The sequence below is a fragment of the Xiphias gladius genome, chromosome 4 (genome assembly GCF_016859285.1).
Source record: "Xiphias gladius isolate SHS-SW01 ecotype Sanya breed wild chromosome 4, ASM1685928v1, whole genome shotgun sequence".
Classification (NCBI taxonomy): domain Eukaryota; kingdom Metazoa; phylum Chordata; class Actinopteri; order Istiophoriformes; family Xiphiidae; genus Xiphias; species Xiphias gladius.
In genome coordinates, this window is record NC_053403.1 from 7,052,992 (window position 1) to 7,069,529 (window position 16,538).

At 44.3% G+C, this 16,538-nt stretch overlaps 1 protein-coding gene and 1 long non-coding RNA gene across 2 annotated transcripts in view; one reads left to right on the plus strand and one right to left on the minus strand.

Moving 5' to 3' along the window:
- The first annotated feature begins 1,423 nt into the window (after nt 1-1,423).
- thbs1b (thrombospondin 1b) lies at nt 1,424-14,804 on the plus strand. The gene is made up of 23 exons (XM_040125159.1): nt 1,424-1,666; nt 1,829-1,913; nt 2,150-2,709; nt 2,964-3,039; nt 3,406-3,489; nt 3,637-3,746; nt 4,219-4,344; nt 5,358-5,454; nt 6,364-6,537; nt 6,759-6,935; nt 7,033-7,206; nt 7,486-7,613; nt 7,741-7,893; nt 8,143-8,361; nt 8,529-8,636; nt 9,025-9,184; nt 9,312-9,430; nt 10,562-10,796; nt 10,954-11,181; nt 11,283-11,554; nt 11,657-11,754; nt 11,851-11,990; nt 12,127-14,804. Exons 2-23 carry the CDS (start codon nt 1,850-1,852, stop codon nt 12,132-12,134), a joined length of 3,510 nt encoding a protein of 1,169 aa, XP_039981093.1. The 5' UTR covers nt 1,424-1,666; nt 1,829-1,849; the 3' UTR covers nt 12,135-14,804.
- LOC120788904 overlaps nt 12,299-16,538 on the minus strand; it is a 37,210-nt gene continuing 32,970 nt past the window's right edge. Inside the window, exon 3 of the long non-coding RNA XR_005707320.1 lies at nt 12,299-12,397. This is a non-coding gene — a long non-coding RNA (uncharacterized LOC120788904). The remainder of the gene's footprint in view (nt 12,398-16,538) is intronic.

Below are 16,538 nucleotides of genomic sequence, written 5' to 3' on the forward strand. Positions count from 1 at the left end.
TGTTCATTGAAACACGGACTAATTAAGACAACATTGTGCTGCATTATTAGACACTAATTTAAACATGCAAAGCAGAAGCGGAGACATACAAGGCGCATGTGGGACATGAAATAGATAAATGACTGACGCCCTTAGCCCTGAGTGAGCCAGTGTGCAGGCTGAGACTGTGAGGCAGGGGGTCTCTGGGGTCTCTGGGGTCTGGAGTGACCCGAACAGAACTTATTTTCTCTACATTTCAATTTATTAGGGAGTTTCGTTTATTTCACCTGTTTATATTGCAGTGCCAATATGCTTCATTTCCACAGCATGTGTTTTTTTTTTTTTCTCTTTTTTTTTTTCCCCCCCCTCCTTCTTATTCTCCTCTTCCTCGGAAAGCAATCGAGTGCCTTGCCCGGTGACCCACGGGGGGGCGGGGTTGCATGCTCCGGAGGGCCGCCCTTGAAATGGGACGCACCGCACCGCATTACATTATCGCCGCTTTTGTTTTCCCTGTTCCTTTTATTTGCCGTTTGCTTCACGACCTCAAGCCCCGGACGTCGGCTCGGGGTGCGCGCCGCGGCGCCAACCCCCGCCCCCCAAAAACTCCCTCCGGCGACTCTCCAGTGAACTCACGTCGGCCCCTAGCGGTTGGAGGCGGAACTGCGACGAGCCGAGGCTAATGCCCACTGCCGCTCACTGCTGTTCAGACCTAATGTATCACCTCTTTGACATGATTAAAAAAAAAAAAAAATTGTTGCGCCCCCCCCAAATAGCTTAAACAATAAGGAGAAGTAGTGGTAATTCTGTTGTATATTTAAGGATACACAACAAAACTGCTGACTAACGTCTCTTAGAGGAAGATTATGGGCATGATTTAACATCATATGAAATAATTTTAAAATGTGAATATTGAAAAAATAAGGCAACACCTAAAATATGCTGTAGATGCTGATAATGAGCCACAGACATAGTTCATATGAATAATATAGGTGATATTATAGGGAGGCTATATGGCAGCTACTGATTCCATAGGAGCTGTTTGTGGAATAACGCAGGATTGATTTTTGACTTTTTATGACTTTTTATTTATTTTTTTCCTCCCCCCACTGTGCACACCGGAGGTACACACTACTATAATATCACAGGAACAGGCGACTGAGGCAGCGATTTGTAGCGGGCGTTATGAGGAGCTCCGAGCTGGAAAACGCCTTGAGAGGACTGATGGACGGACGCCGTGAGAGGAAACACTGGCCCATTAAAAGTCTGAGAGCAGCACACCGAAGCTGGTCCCTCGTCCCGCCTCGGAGAGCGGGTTTTCTCTCTCTCTCTCTCTCTGAGGTAAGAGGATAAGCTCGTCCCTTTTTCTCCCCTCACCGTGATTGGACGAGGCCACTTCTTAGGAATGGCATCAAACTATTTAAATAGCACTTTGTCCCCCCTCGGCTTAAAAAAGGGAGTTTTTCAGCTGGCGATACCAGCGAGGACAAGTTTTCAATCAAGTAACAGAAAAAAAAAAAAAAAAGAAAGAAAGAAAAAAGCAAGATTTCATTATTTCAAATTCTTTTCACGGTGGAATTTTTCTTGTTTAAATAATTCGCCATAATTTCATTCTTGAGAGTTATTGCTGGATTTTCGAGGCATTTTTGCGGGATTTTATTGCTTTTGCTCTGCTGTTTTCATCAAACAGGTGAGTGGCAGGTACTTTTTAAGGACTGCGGCTATTTCTGCAGCTGCAGTTGCATAAATTCTTGATTTTTTTTTTTTTTTAAACGTATTCAACCTGTCGTCCACTGACATTAACGTTATAAATGGTTGGATTGTTCGGTTTGTGTGTCGTTATTTGCCACAGGCAGCAGGTTGGTGTGTGACCATGAAGTTGACAGGGATCTTTCTGCTATTGATGCTTTGGACCTGCGAGAGTGCGAGAGTCGCAGGTGAGTGATTCAGGTTGAACTTGTGCAACTTCTCAGAATATCACTTCCCTCTCTTTTCTTTCTCTCTCTCTCTTTCTTTGTTTAGTTTTAAGAAAAGAGATGAGTTTTCGTTTATAATAAATACAAGAGTCCGGGGCGGTTTAGAAAAAGTTCGCAATGCGCACTGAAACTGAAAACAACAGACGTCCAGTGCGCTGCAGGACAAAGGCTGACTGCTTATTGTTATTCGCCCGCAGAGAGCCGAGACGACAATAGCGTGTATGACTTGTTTGAGCTCGTCCAAGTCCCCAAGGGAAACCACGGGGTCACCCTGGTGAAAGGAGACGACCCGTACAGCCCCGCCTACAAGATCCTCAACCCGGACCTGATCCCCCCTGTCCCCGAGAGCGCCTTTAGGGACCTGATCGATTCCATCCATGCCGAGCGAGGATTCCTCCTCCTGCTCAACTTCAAGCAGTTCAAGAGGACCAGGGGAAGCCTCCTGACCGTGGAGAAGCAGGACGGCTCCGGACCCGTGTTTGAGGTGGTCTCCAACGGCAAGGCGAACACCTTGGACATAGTTTTCTCCACCGCGAACAAGCAACAGGTGGTTTCAATCGAAGACGTGGATCTGGCTACGGGTCAATGGAAGAACATCACCTTGTTCGTGCAGGAGGACCGGGCGCAGCTGTACGCTGGATGCGAGGAGGTGGACACCGCGGAGCTGGACGCGCCCATCCAGAGCATCCTGACGCAGGAGACCCCAGCCAGCGCGCAGCTCCGGGTCGGCAAGGGAGCGGTGAAAGACAGGTTCAAGGTGAGAGAGCGGGGCACTGCGGACCGGAGGGTTAGCCACGGTTTGACCGACGTCTCTTTTCAAATGTTGTCAGCTGAGAGTTCTGTCTAAAAAGCAAACGCGTAAATACAGTATGTCCTAATAGGTCAAAACGCTCATGTGGCAGGACTGAGTATAATGATCAACCTAATCCGCTCGGCAATGCTGCAATGATTAGATGCTCTATGAAATATTGCACCGGGTTAGAGCTTGACCTTGAACATCGATGCTTGCAGGGGGTCCTACAAAACGTGCGGTTTGTGTTTGGAACAACACTGGATGCCATCCTGCGCAACAAAGGATGCCAGAGCTGTGAGTAATCTAGACCAAGATGTACCCGCCACTCATCTGCTTGATGTACTGCCAAACCCTAGCAAGCCCTTATCCAGAAATATTTGTATATACTTAATTTGCCCACTGATTTCTACACTAAAAAAAAACTCCTGGGGGAGCTGTTTGCCACTTTTTTTTTTTTTTTTTAATCATTACAGAGGAATGCCAGTTTACAAATATCTCAGGGTACTGTGGTGTTGAAGTATGTTCACTGGGCTGCACAGTATTCACTAACAACTTTTCATGATAATTCATAACGCTGTGGGACGTGCAACATGAGGTACGAATACCCTAAAATGAATGTGCAGATACGAGGTTTGACTCATGGAGCGATTTCTCTTTCAGCGATGGCGTCTGACAACATGATGCTGGAGAACCTCAATGGCTCCTCGGCCATCAGAACGGAGTACACTGGACACAAGACTAAAGGTGAACACTGCTGCATGTGACTCTGACATCTGCACCTCCCCTTAGACCGTCACACTGGCTCACATCTGGTGATCAGTGCTTAGACTAGAGTTACAATGAAAAATGTTTTACCTGTGTTAACAAGCGGTGACTTTTCTCCCCGTGAAGACCTGCAGATGGTCTGTGGCTTCTCCTGCGAGGACCTGGTCGGCATGTTTAAGGAGCTGAAGGGCCTCGGTGTGGTGGTCAAGGAGCTGTCCAATGAACTCCGACAGCTGGTAAGAAGGAAACCCATCAGACTGTCTGCCTGTCTGTCTGTCTGTCTGCCTGCCTGTCTGCGTGTGTGTGTGTGTGTGTTTTAGATGTATGTCTGGTCTCTGGGTTGCTATCACCACCTGTATACAGTTGTCCGGCATAATACGATAGATATATACTGCCTATTTAGCTCAGGAGATGTGGTAAATCTAACATATTTGTTATGTTTTGCACCGTAAAAGCATATTTAAAACAAGGCAGCCTTGAGTCATTATGTCATCCGTTCATCTGTTTCCAAACCTATATGAAGTTTTACTTTAACATATTTACTCTGTACATCATCATATAATGTTGGGCTTGTTTGGATTAACAACAAACCTTTCACGGTTTTAGCGCAGAATAACCCCAGGTAGAGTGGTATTTGCCCAGGTAAGAACTCATACACAATAAATAATGGCTGTGTTTTCTGTCTGTTTCTCCTACAACCCCCCTCAGACGAATGAGAACAAGCTGATTAAAAACCGCATTGGCATTCACAGCGGCGTCTGCATCCACAACGGCATCGTGCACAAGAACAAAGACGAGTGGACCGTTGATGACTGCACCGAGTGCACTTGCCAGGTGAGGTCTGGGGAGTGTGCTGCCGTCGGCCTGTGTTTATTGTGCCTTAAGTGCTTAAACACACGTGTGAGGGGATGGGACCTTATGCGCCGACTTGTCTGCACATGCACACACACTCATGTATAAAGAGAACCCACACCGAGGAGCACACACTTAACCCCGCTCAACTGATCTGGCCAGTAATGAGTAGCGTGAAGGCCTGGCAGAGGGCCAGACCAGCCCTAACTGTTGTAATGAGAGGTCTGTTGTCAGAAGATCAACTAGAGTGTGGCCTAGAGAGACTTGACCAGACTTTAAGCGATGCCTTGCCCTTAATTAAGAACACCTTAGAAGGGATGGGTTAAAGTGCAAAATAGTTGGCAGGGAAGAACCACGCATTTCACCGATGGGCTTTATTTCCTGATTTCCTCTTCTACTGATACACCGATAGCTGTCCCTATTTCCCCTCTCCCCCCCGTCAGTGATCAGATCCAGGAGAGAAAACATTAGCATGCATAGTTAGAGGCGGTTTTTATCCCTGAGTCATTCGCAGTGCACCCACACAGGCTGCGCTGGCAGGCTGGCTTTACTTGTTTGGGGCTCGGTGCCCAGTCCAGCGCCGCAGTGAAACCGACTTCCATTATTAGGAGTTTGGCCTCATTCCCACCCTCCCCTGACCCAGTGGGCAGGTGGTTGTCTGCAGGGGTCTCCGTTCTCAGCCAGAACTCTGCTTGTTAGTTTTTCTGGCATGGTAAATCTGAGCAAACTTAGATGTTGAGCAGAAAATGTAATGAGCTGGTTGCATGGACAGGGACTAAGACTTGAATTTAAAAAAAACAAACCCTGCAACACGTCCTAATTTAAATAGGTTTACACAACAATACACTCCACATTAGTAACACTGGTCTGTAGTGTCTCAGTTCCATTTGGAAATGGGGGTTTAACTCTGGACATAATTTGCAAGAAAATTATGGGCGATATCCATATATTTGAGTATATGCTTAACCTTACATTTGATCTCTGTCTTTGTGCAGAACTCTGCTACTGTGTGCCGCAAGATCTCCTGCCCCCTGATTCCGTGTGTTAATGCCACCGTTCCTGATGGGGAGTGTTGCCCCCGCTGCGGAACACGTAAGCATTTCTGTTCTCTAAAGCCAACTCATGTTGTTAGAATCTGCATAGCTATAGTAAACTACGCTGTAATTACAGTTATGTAAACCTGTACTCTATGCATCTGCATAAACGTCCGCATAAAGATAGAATGTGTATGTTTCAACTAGCAGACAGATCATTCAAACACTGCCCCATTCACTGAGAGAGCCGTCTCTCGTGTTATGTGCCATATAAAACAAAAAGCCACAAATATTTCCCTGGATGTAAAGGTTTCTATTCAAGAGAAAACATGTTAATTTTAGAGATGATTTAACTGCAATAACATCCGAGTAAATGAAAGGGTGCTTATGTGTTTGGAACATAGGCGCTTTGTGCTCCAAAACGTCTTTGAAACTTCAAGTTGAAATGGCTGTAATTTGCTAAATTGGCTAAAGCGGGATGGAAAATTGGTTGGCTGTTTAGTTGATCCCATCTTCTACATGAGGGAAAGTGACATGTTCTTCATACCTATGCAGGCTTGGCTACAGTGCCTCCCTAAAACCTAAATAAACAGGGGGAGCCACATTCATCCTGACCTCAGCCACTTGTTGAAGTCATTACACACCCAGGGCCATGTTTGCAAAATCAGTTAACTCTTTAGGAAAACATAAGTCAATGGGGCATCCCTGTATATCCTGAGGACAGTGGCCCTTTCTATTTCCCCAGCTACTCTTAGCGTGTTAGTCTCTGCCCTCCCTCTCAACAGAAGGTATTCTCTCTGTCTAAGGCCCAGCTAAATCCTCGCTATTAGTCCTCCGCTTTAAGAGCTTTCCCTCCTCATTTAGGCTTGGGGGTGTTTGTGAGGGGGTGCTGCCTCACTGGAATAGCTCTTTTATTGTCTCCCTCTTACCCTCTCTCTCATATTCTCTCCCTCTCCCTCCTGCTCAGTGAGTGACTATGCAGAGGGTAGCTGGTCGCCGTGGTCTGAATGGACCCATTGTTCCGTGTCATGTGGGCGGGGCATCCAGCAGCGCGGGCGCTCCTGCGACCGTATCAATAACAACTGTGAGGGCACCTCTGTGCAGACCCGCGACTGCTACCTCCAGGAGTGTGACAAACGCTGTGAGTTAACACAACAGACTCTCACCCATCAACCAGACGCAAACAAATAAGTAGGTCTTGTTAAGCGGCCAACCTGATCCACAAGTAGTTATCTGTGACTTTACCTGGAGGTTTGCTGGCCTGTCCTCATCTCTGTGATGTAGCATATGACAAGAGCGCCACAGTGGTCCAACGATTTGTTTCCTGATAACTGACCTCTGACCTCTCTTTACGGACTTCAGTCAAGCAGGACGGCGGCTGGAGCCATTGGTCACCCTGGTCCTCTTGCTCCGTCACCTGTGGTTCTGGTGTCATCACGCATATCCGCCTCTGCAACTCCCCCATCCCCCAGTTTGGAGGCAAGGACTGCGAGGGAGAGGGCCGACAAACTGAGAAGTGTCAGATGTCTCCGTGCCCCAGTAGGTCCCACCGTCTGATATTCACTGCCTGGTTGCATTCATGTGTTGTAAACGGCAAGGATAGGAATGAATCATGTTTTCCTCTTGTCTCCCTCAGTCAATGGCAACTGGGGGCCCTGGTCACCATGGGATACCTGCACTCTCACCTGCGGAGGTGGTGGCCAGACTCGTAAACGCCTGTGCAACGACCCTGCACCAAAATACGGTGGCAAAGAGTGTGTTGGTGAAGACAAAGAGACCCAAAAGTGCAACAAGCAAGCCTGCCCCATTGGTGAGGCATTTTAATCACTTACAGACTTTCTAAAGGTTCCATGTGTCTGTATTATTTTATCCTGCAGTGTTTATGGTACATTAATTTACTATATTATTGTTGTTTTCGGAATATTTTTTCTATTGCAAGTTTTAATTATTTAGTTATATTTCTATACACTTAGATCTCCATTCACATTGAGGTCATAACTGGAACGGGATTTACCTGATTTTAAAAAAAGGTTACATCTGATACCATGCAGATGATGCCTTGATAATGAGCCAACATTGTTGTTTTCAGATGGGTGCCTGTCCAACCCCTGCTTTGCTGGAGCCAAGTGCACCAGTTTCCCCGATGGTTCATGGAAATGTGGAAAATGTCCAGCTGGCTACACTGGCAATGGGATCAAGTGTAAAGATATTGATGAGGTAAAAATTCCTTGGCCCTTTTTGTTATGATTTTGTCAGCTACAAACAGGGTTTGATTTCTGTTGCAAAATCAACCAAATCTCTAGCTTAGTGATCACAAATGTCCCTCTTTTCCTAAAAAAAACAGTGCAAGGAGGTCCCAGATGCTTGCTTTGAATTTAATGGCGTGCACCGTTGTGAGAACACAGACCCTGGCTACAATTGTCTGCCCTGCCCTCCTCGCTACTCAGGACCCCAGCCCTTTGGCAAAGGTGCGGAGCAGGCTGCTGCTAGTAAACAGGCAAGTACAGTCTTGAGCGAAAAGCAAATGCTCTGTCAAGAATAGATACAAGTTGATGAGATGTATGATAAATAGATACTGAGAAGAGGAATAGTTATGTAAGGTACAAGTACACGTGCATCTCCATGGCAGGACTAGGCTAATTTATTGTGATGGATGTCTAGCTTTCTAAGGACAGAATGTCATGAATTTGGACAATGCAAAGCCAGTCAGATCACTGATTGTTGAAACTATTAATCACTCCTCCAGGTGTGCACACCACGTAATCCCTGCCTCGATGGAAGCCACGACTGCAACAAAAATGCCCGTTGCAACTACCTCGGACACTTTGCTGATCCCATGTACCGCTGTGAGTGCAGGCCCGGTTATGCTGGCAACGGCCATATCTGCGGAGAAGACACAGATCTGGATGGATGGCCCAACGCTGACTTGGTTTGTGTGGAGAATGCCACCTACCACTGCAAAAAGGTAGGTAGTGGTGAAGGCGGAAGGCTCTGAGATGATTAAAAAAAAAGAGCAAAGTTACGTGAGGCAAAGTATATATGAGAAATTACTGTTTTTGCATAGTTAATGTCAAGTTAGCTGTATGTTTGTTACAATCTCCGAGTGTCTGACCATGTTTTCCTGTTATTCAGGACAACTGCCCCAACCTCCCTAACTCTGGGCAGGAAGATTACGATAAGGATGGCATTGGAGATGCTTGTGACAATGATGACGACAATGATGGCATTCCTGATGATAGGGTAAGTGAAACCTCTCCAGATGTGGCCATGATAGTGCACAAGGGAGTGGTGTGTGTGTGTGTTCTCTGACTGAATGATTTTTGCATTCATTATTCATGCTGTCTAATAAGAGGGCAGGTGGAGAGAGGGGGAAGGGGAGGGGAGGCTCAGCAGGAAAGCAAATGTTTCTCCCTGCCTGAGCCAAAACCTCAAATTCCAGCACTGAGGTACAGCTCTGAAGGAGCTGCACTGTGTGTTTGCTAATCCCAACATTAGATTTTGGACAGGGCCTAAGAATAAAGCAGCTTTTCATTCTGCATCACTCCATCCCTGTAAATAAATCGACTCACACTGAGACAGCAAATGACAACTCTCTCTCTTCCTCTCTGTCTCTCGCTTTTTGAAACAGGACAATTGTCCATTCGTCTACAACCCCAGGCAGTATGATTATGACCGTGATGATGTGGGTGACCGCTGTGATAACTGCCCCTACAATAGTAACCCAGACCAGACAGACACAGACAACAATGGAGAGGGAGATGCCTGTGCTGTGGACATTGACGGAGATGGTGAGAACTGGAAACTTCAATAAAAATAGTCCTTGGGGCATCTATATTGTTATGCTTTTTAAAAAGATATATATTTTGAACTTCTGAATTGGCTTTTTTTAATCATACATTACCATTCATACCCCAGGTATACTAAATGAGAAGGACAACTGTCCCTATGTGTACAACGTTGACCAGAGAGACACAGATCTGGATGGAGTGGGAGACATGTGCGATAACTGCCCTCTGGAACATAATCCTGATCAGGTGCGTGGACACACACATATACACACCGCCCCCTCCCCATTTCTTTCCACCTCAACCACCAACAATAATCCACATTCATCTCCCTGCCTTTCTCCAAAGATCAGCATATATCTGTCTTTCAATTGAGAGAGAGCCTCAGTGATTAGCCCAGTGTAGCTGTCTAAGCTTTATCACGCCATGTAAAGGTGGACTAAATCCTGTGTGCAACTCAAGGGCACATCAGTTCAATAAGGAGTGGTGGGGGGCTAGGGGTCTTTTCAATGGCCCATTGACACTAGCTGGCTAAAGTGAGGGAAGAGGCCCTAGGCTGGATATTAGTGAGGAACGGGCTGGCCCCGGGGCTGCGTCCATGCCTTGTCGGCGCACCACAGGCCTGCTCAGTCCACCTGTGCCATGCTACACTGAGAAATAGGAATGTGTTGAACAACAAGCGTCAGAAGAAGAATGGGGGAAAGAGGGGAGCGTCCAAGTCTACACTGATGTGGTTTATGAAGCAAGAATTGACCACTACAATTAAAGGAAAAAAGAGACATGTCCAGACACGGGCACAGCAATGTTATTTGCTGTTACAAAGAGTACCACACTGCACAAAATTGCCCCTCTCAAAGGTTGTGATCTTACTGAGATCTTAATCAGCAGAAGTTTTGATTTTGCACAGTTACCCAAATCCTTTCAGTGTTTCCTTTCTCCCCCACTCTCTCTCCTTCCATTCATCCCCTTGTCCCTATTCTTTCTCAGTGCCACAAGGTGTGTCTAGTCCTGTCAAGTAGCGCTAGCATGACTTCGCCTTTCAATGCAGACGCTAGTGGAGCTCAACAAGCAAATTGGAGTAGGAGGAACAACAGGGTGCTGGAGAGTTATGTTCGATTGTCAGTATATGAAAACTGCAGACAGATATTGAAATAATTGAGCTTGGCAGCTTTACAGAGGCAAAGATTGATTGGAGCCTAAGGAAAGTCCTTAATGAAAGCGGAGGAGAGATGAAAGAACAAGGGCAACAGTAAACACAGTGATGAAAGGAAATTAACATGGTGGAATGTAATCACCTATGTTAGTGTGCTAATAATTCACTGTCCCCTTAAGCAATACAATAAGTCATAACTATAACACTAAAACATTGTACCATTGCAGGTGGACTCAGATGATGACCGTGTGGGAGACAAGTGTGACAGCAACCAGGACATCGATGAGGACGGACATCAGAACAATCTTGACAACTGCCCGTACATCCCCAACGCCAACCAGGCTGACCATGACAAGGACGGCAAGGGAGACGCCTGTGACTATGATGATGACAACGATGGCATCCCTGATGAAAAGGACAACTGCAGACTGGCCTTCAACCCAGACCAACTGGACTCTGATGGTGAGCAAAATGGGCCAAGTTTCAACCCTTAAGGACACGGGTTGCCTTAAAGAGTTCTGAGGCAACAATACGCTGTAACACAACTCACAGCATGTCTAAAGATCTTCAAACCACCTTGGTTATTATTATTAATTAATATGTAATGTATATTTTTCAGGTGATGGCCGTGGAGACGCTTGCAAAGATGACTTTGACCAAGACAATGTGCCTGACATCTATGACGTGTGTCCAGAGAACTTTGGCATTAGTGAGACAGACTTCCGCCAGTTCCAGATGGTTCCTTTGGACCCCAAAGGCACCTCCCAGATTGATCCTAACTGGGTTGTCCGCCATCAGGGCAAAGAGCTGGTTCAGACTGTCAACTGCGACCCTGGCATTGCTGTTGGTGAGTATGAGATGTGTGATTTTCCTGTGGTTTGTTTACAGAATTACGAATACAGTCTTTTGAGCGCTGTCCCCTAACTTGATTTTTTTCTCTTTCATCAGGGTACCACGAGTTCAATGCAGTGGACTTCAGTGGGACTTTCTTCATCAACACAGAGAGGGATGATGATTACGCCGGCTTTGTGTTTGGCTACCAGTCCAGTTCCAGGTTCTATGTGGTGATGTGGAAGCAGATTACGCAGACCTACTGGTCGAATAAACCCACCAAGGCTCAGGGATACTCTGGCCTGTCCATTAAAGTGGTTAACTCCACCACCGGCCCGGGAGAGCACCTCAGAAACGCCCTCTGGCACACCGGGAATACCCCTGGACAGGTACGACATTTCGAGGTTCTATCGCCCAATGGATGCTTTTTATATGTTATTAGGGATGTGTAAAGAGATAAACCCATGGTTGTTTCTTTCCCCATGCTTTAGGTCCGCACTCTCTGGCATGACCCTAAGAATGTTGGATGGAAAGACTTCACTGCCTACAGATGGCATCTGATCCACAGACCAAGAACAGGACATATTAGGTGGGCACATTACATTGATTAATCCACAGAGAAGTTCACAATTCGCATGAGTTTGACATTGAAATCCCAACTTTAATTTTTCCTTTATTTCCACAGAGTTGTGATGTACGAGGGCAAAAAGATAATGGCAGATTCTGGTAGCATCTATGACAAGACATATGCAGGCGGCAGGCTAGGTCTTTTTGTCTTCTCACAAGAGATGGTATACTTCTCAGATCTCAAGTATGAATGCAGAGGTAAGGATTTATCTAAAATGAACTAATATACTGTAAAAGCAGCTTCCCAGCAAGCATTTGAATATCTGCTCTTAAAATCAATGTCCCCGACTTGGCCATATCCAACTTCTTACATTGCGTCTCTTTCTTTTAACAGATGCATAAATGTGTGGCGCAGGAAGTTCTGAGGAATGCACCTTTTTTTGTATGTAGTATGAACTTATGTATTCTGATGCAAAGTCCAGGGACTGATTTATCTCCGCAACTCTTTCTTCTGCGGCACGCACACTCGGATGGGGCGAAGGGCATGTGGTCAGCCTCAGGGTAACTTGAAGCTGGTTTGGGCAGAGCACCAACCGGCTGACTGCCAGTTGAGGATCAGAGAGCCCCTTCTCCTCCACCGTTAGCATCCATGAGAGCAGGGAGAGCTGGGCAAAAAAAGAAGAAAAAACAAGCTGTCTAGCTTTGCCAGTAGGACACCAACACCTTTCTATCCCAGCACTGCCCGCGTTCTCGCTCTCTGAAAGACCTCATTCATCTCTGTGCGGGAACGGCTCCCCATAGACAACTATGCACTTCCAAGCCTTTACATCTCTCTCTGTCTTTCTGTCTCACTTCTCCAACCTGTGTGCCTTTCTGCCTTACCTTCTGGATGGAAATCCCAAAGAAAAAAAACAAACTGATGAAATATTCCCTTTGCTTTACCAGATCTGCCAGGATGTAGATTCTTTATGATACAACCTTTGAGGACTCAAAGGATGAAGACAGCAATAACATTTTTTAAGGAACCTTTGTTGTTAAGGACTTTTGACTTAAGAAAACTTTTGGGTGTGGAGAGAGTTAGAAATAAGTGGAAGATGTTGTGGATGTTTGTGTTCATGCATGTACAGTGTGTGGAAGACTGGTCATTAATGGAACAAGAAAGTTCTTTTACCCATCTACCCAAGACGCTCTGTAGAAAAGAGTGAACAGTGGAGAAGAGAAATACAACATTAAATTTAGGTTAGCTATCTTTTGAACATACAACTATCACGGGCTTTGTTGATTTCGTCTGGTTAAATAAACAACTCTCAGGGTGAGATGGAAGTGACTACCTTCCCATTTCAAACCAGTAAGAAAAAAATATGAGGATTATATTTTACAAAAAATTTGCTAGAGCCAGTCATCTCAGAGCCAGTATTCCCATCAAAATACTCCCCATTTTACAAACCCTGGTCACTGAAGAGATTTATCTCCCTCAGCTTTTGAGGATTTCAAATTGAAATTATGTAAATACATGTAATTTATTGAGTCTTGCCTACAATGTAGGCAGCAAAGAAAATCTGAATACTACTCCTTCCAATATCACAAAGCAAAAATGACTTAAAATCCGGTACACTCAGGTGTCAAATGCAGCATGCATGCTCGTCAGTGTATCATCTCCCGCTGTACAAAGTGAATTGGGTATTCTCCAGATAGGGCTATTTAGCATAAAGTGTATGAGACTTGTGTGCCTTTTCTTCAGAGAGAGATGAAAAACAAAGGAAATCTTTGATGTACAAATATTACCTCATTGCTGTTGTATAATTTGATCAAACAAAAACACAACCATATTCCTTTGAAATTATGGACATCTTAGTGCTACTGTAGCATGAGTTGTAAATAGTATGACATTTCATATCTAAAAACACAGCCGAGCTCCCAATCCCATTATCTAGCCCAGTGAAAATGTTGGTAAAATGGGAGGTTTCATTTTTTATAAATAATTTTGCTTTATCATGTATGTCCAGTGCTGTTCTTAGCAGATAAATTATTGTTCTGTTTTGTCTTAGCTGTTTGTGAGAGGTTGATTTGTATGTGTGCGTGCGTGCGTGTAGATAAATGCTATTTAAATAATTTATCAGGATTTGCTGCCTTACAAAATGGCACATTTCCATCTGTATAAACGGTTTGCACACTGACCTGAGGATGTTCTATTCTTTATCGTTTTTAACTTTTTTTTTTTTTGTTGTTTATCAATGTTACCATTATTTTTGTACAATTAGTTTTGCTTGTCTGTAAACATTTTCTTAGTTGTACAAAGCAAAAATGCTGTTTTTATTCATAGCGATTATTTTGTTACATACTTCAACACAATAAATAGTTGTTAAAATTCTCAAGGCTGTCTATGCTTTTGTTTGTCCAATTGGAGCTAAGTCCATGGTTGGCCAAGTCTAGAACTTGGTTAAATGATGTGGACATGCAAAGACATGTTTCAAATTACGCACAAACTGGTGGATGACTCAGACCAGACTAGGCCTCTTCCAACCTGAAGACATCGCAAAGAACTGAGATTTAATTTGGTCAACTGTAGCCACAATGCCAAACACTTGAATATACTCAGAGTCAAAATGATTGCCCTGTTCCCCTGAGGCACAAACTGAGTTGTACTCTCAGGCCCTCTCTCTGCAGACAGGCACACATCGTCTCTGTGATGAAGGCCACATGAGGAATGTGACACAGACGTCTGCTCCGCAGCTTGATCTGCCTGACCTCTCCGAGATCTGCATCTGACCTCTGCAAAAGGTTAGACGTCACGAAGAGCAAATATTAGGACGACTCAAACCTTGACATTGGCTCAATGGCTTCGGAAGACAGACACTAAGATAATCCACTAGAGGACAAAATAACAGGAACACAACGCAGAAAATTAAGACCCTAAACTGTGACCTCGCATATAGTTTGTATCAATACCACTCTGACACAGTCTGAACAAATAATCATAAACTTTAAAAATGTTCTGAATTCATTGCACAATTTTTAAGGTATTCCTCAAACTGTATTTCTTCCACTTCTGTATATCATCAGTATTACCATCTATTTTTTCTTATTTTTGTATAGTGATTATAATTATTGACTGTACTGTAGACTCCATCTTTGGCATTAAAGCAGTCACTGTTGTGATATCTCTGCACTGGATGTCCTACAGATCACTGGTAGATGTCGTCACTTGTCCGAAAGTTTAGGCAAAACAATCCAAAACAGACCTGTGGAAAATCTACCTGAACCTGTCGTGTATACAGTAAATACCCCGCTCCTAAAACAGAAGAAACACAATCTGAAAGGGGACCCAAGGACAGTCGGGCCTGATCCAAACAAACTCAAGGACCCAATCAAAAACGCAGTCAAACAGAACAGACCCAAAACAGAGAAAGAACACCAAAACTGGCAACCGCCTGATGTACCACCAATTACCAAACAGCAGGGTCCCAAAGAGTAGCAATACAGATCATTTTTTCCTGTACCTCCCCTCGAATGATTATGACACTTCATGTGATTAGACCTGAGAGCAAGGCCATTCCAATCTGCTTGGGTATTTGACATATTTTCACACAAACCTGAGACCCACGGCAATACAGCGGGACCCTAGCCAACCCAAGAAAAACTGAATATAAGTAGGAGACAGTCCGACCCGTGTCCGGTCGTGGATACTAGGAACCAAGTAGACCTGTGAAGACCTCTGATCACTGGTCAAACAGTTTGTGGTATCTTCTGACATAGACTTCGAGTGTCTGGGACTTTCTTCGTCTATTTAGCCGTGGTGGCTACATCTCTGCTCATGCGAAAACCCCAGCTCTTCACAAGTTTGTTCTACAAAAGGAAAGAAAAACACAATGTCCTGTGTGCCAGGGCTTTTTACTGAGGAAAAACTTTCGAGACATAGTGTGTTTATACAGGTTCAGTAAGAGTTTTAATGAACTTAGTGTATAGGATGACTCAGTTATTCTGTAGCAATCAAATAGAGATAAGCAAACAGTAATTTATGGTCTACGCAATTACATTTTTTGCCTTTTTTTAATTCTAGGAAGTCAGTTATAAACTCTCTCTTATTCATGATGACAGCCAGGCATGGGTTATTATGGATTATTAAAATGTGGCAATAACGAATGCTAGACATCTTAATACCAGCGGCAGTTTTCACACATCTCTGCCAGCTGCCTACAAACACCCACGTTTACCCTCAGACCTTCTTTAGGCTGCGTTTCAAGATGTGAGTGCTGCTACCACTTTAAAGAACACTTGCTTGTACACAGGCAATTTTCTTGCACGAATCATGGCTCCTGCCAATGTATTATTTTAAACAAATTTCCTTATATTGGAGAAATTAAACTAAAGCCAACAAACAAATACAAACAAATAACAAATAAGTTAACTGAGCTATTGTATGGCTGCAACCATCGATTGCTATCATTATTGTTATCATAATTGGCTGACTGTTTTCTCAGTCATTCAATGAGTCATTCATTTTCTCCATAAAATTCAGAAAATTGTGAAAAACATCCATCATATTTTCCCAATACCCTAAGGTGACATAATCAAATAGCTTGCTATACAGCCAACAATTCAAAATCCAAAAATATTTAGTCTTATTCAAGTTCTCTTTTTAATACCTAATCATTAAAATAGATGCTGATATTCTGTCCATTATATAAATGATTAATAGACTAATTGTCTCATTGCCTCTATATTGAGGGTACAATTTCAAGGACACAATGCTTTCTGCACACACTGCCGCTGTCTCCTACTGATACAGTGATGTACAAATGGCTA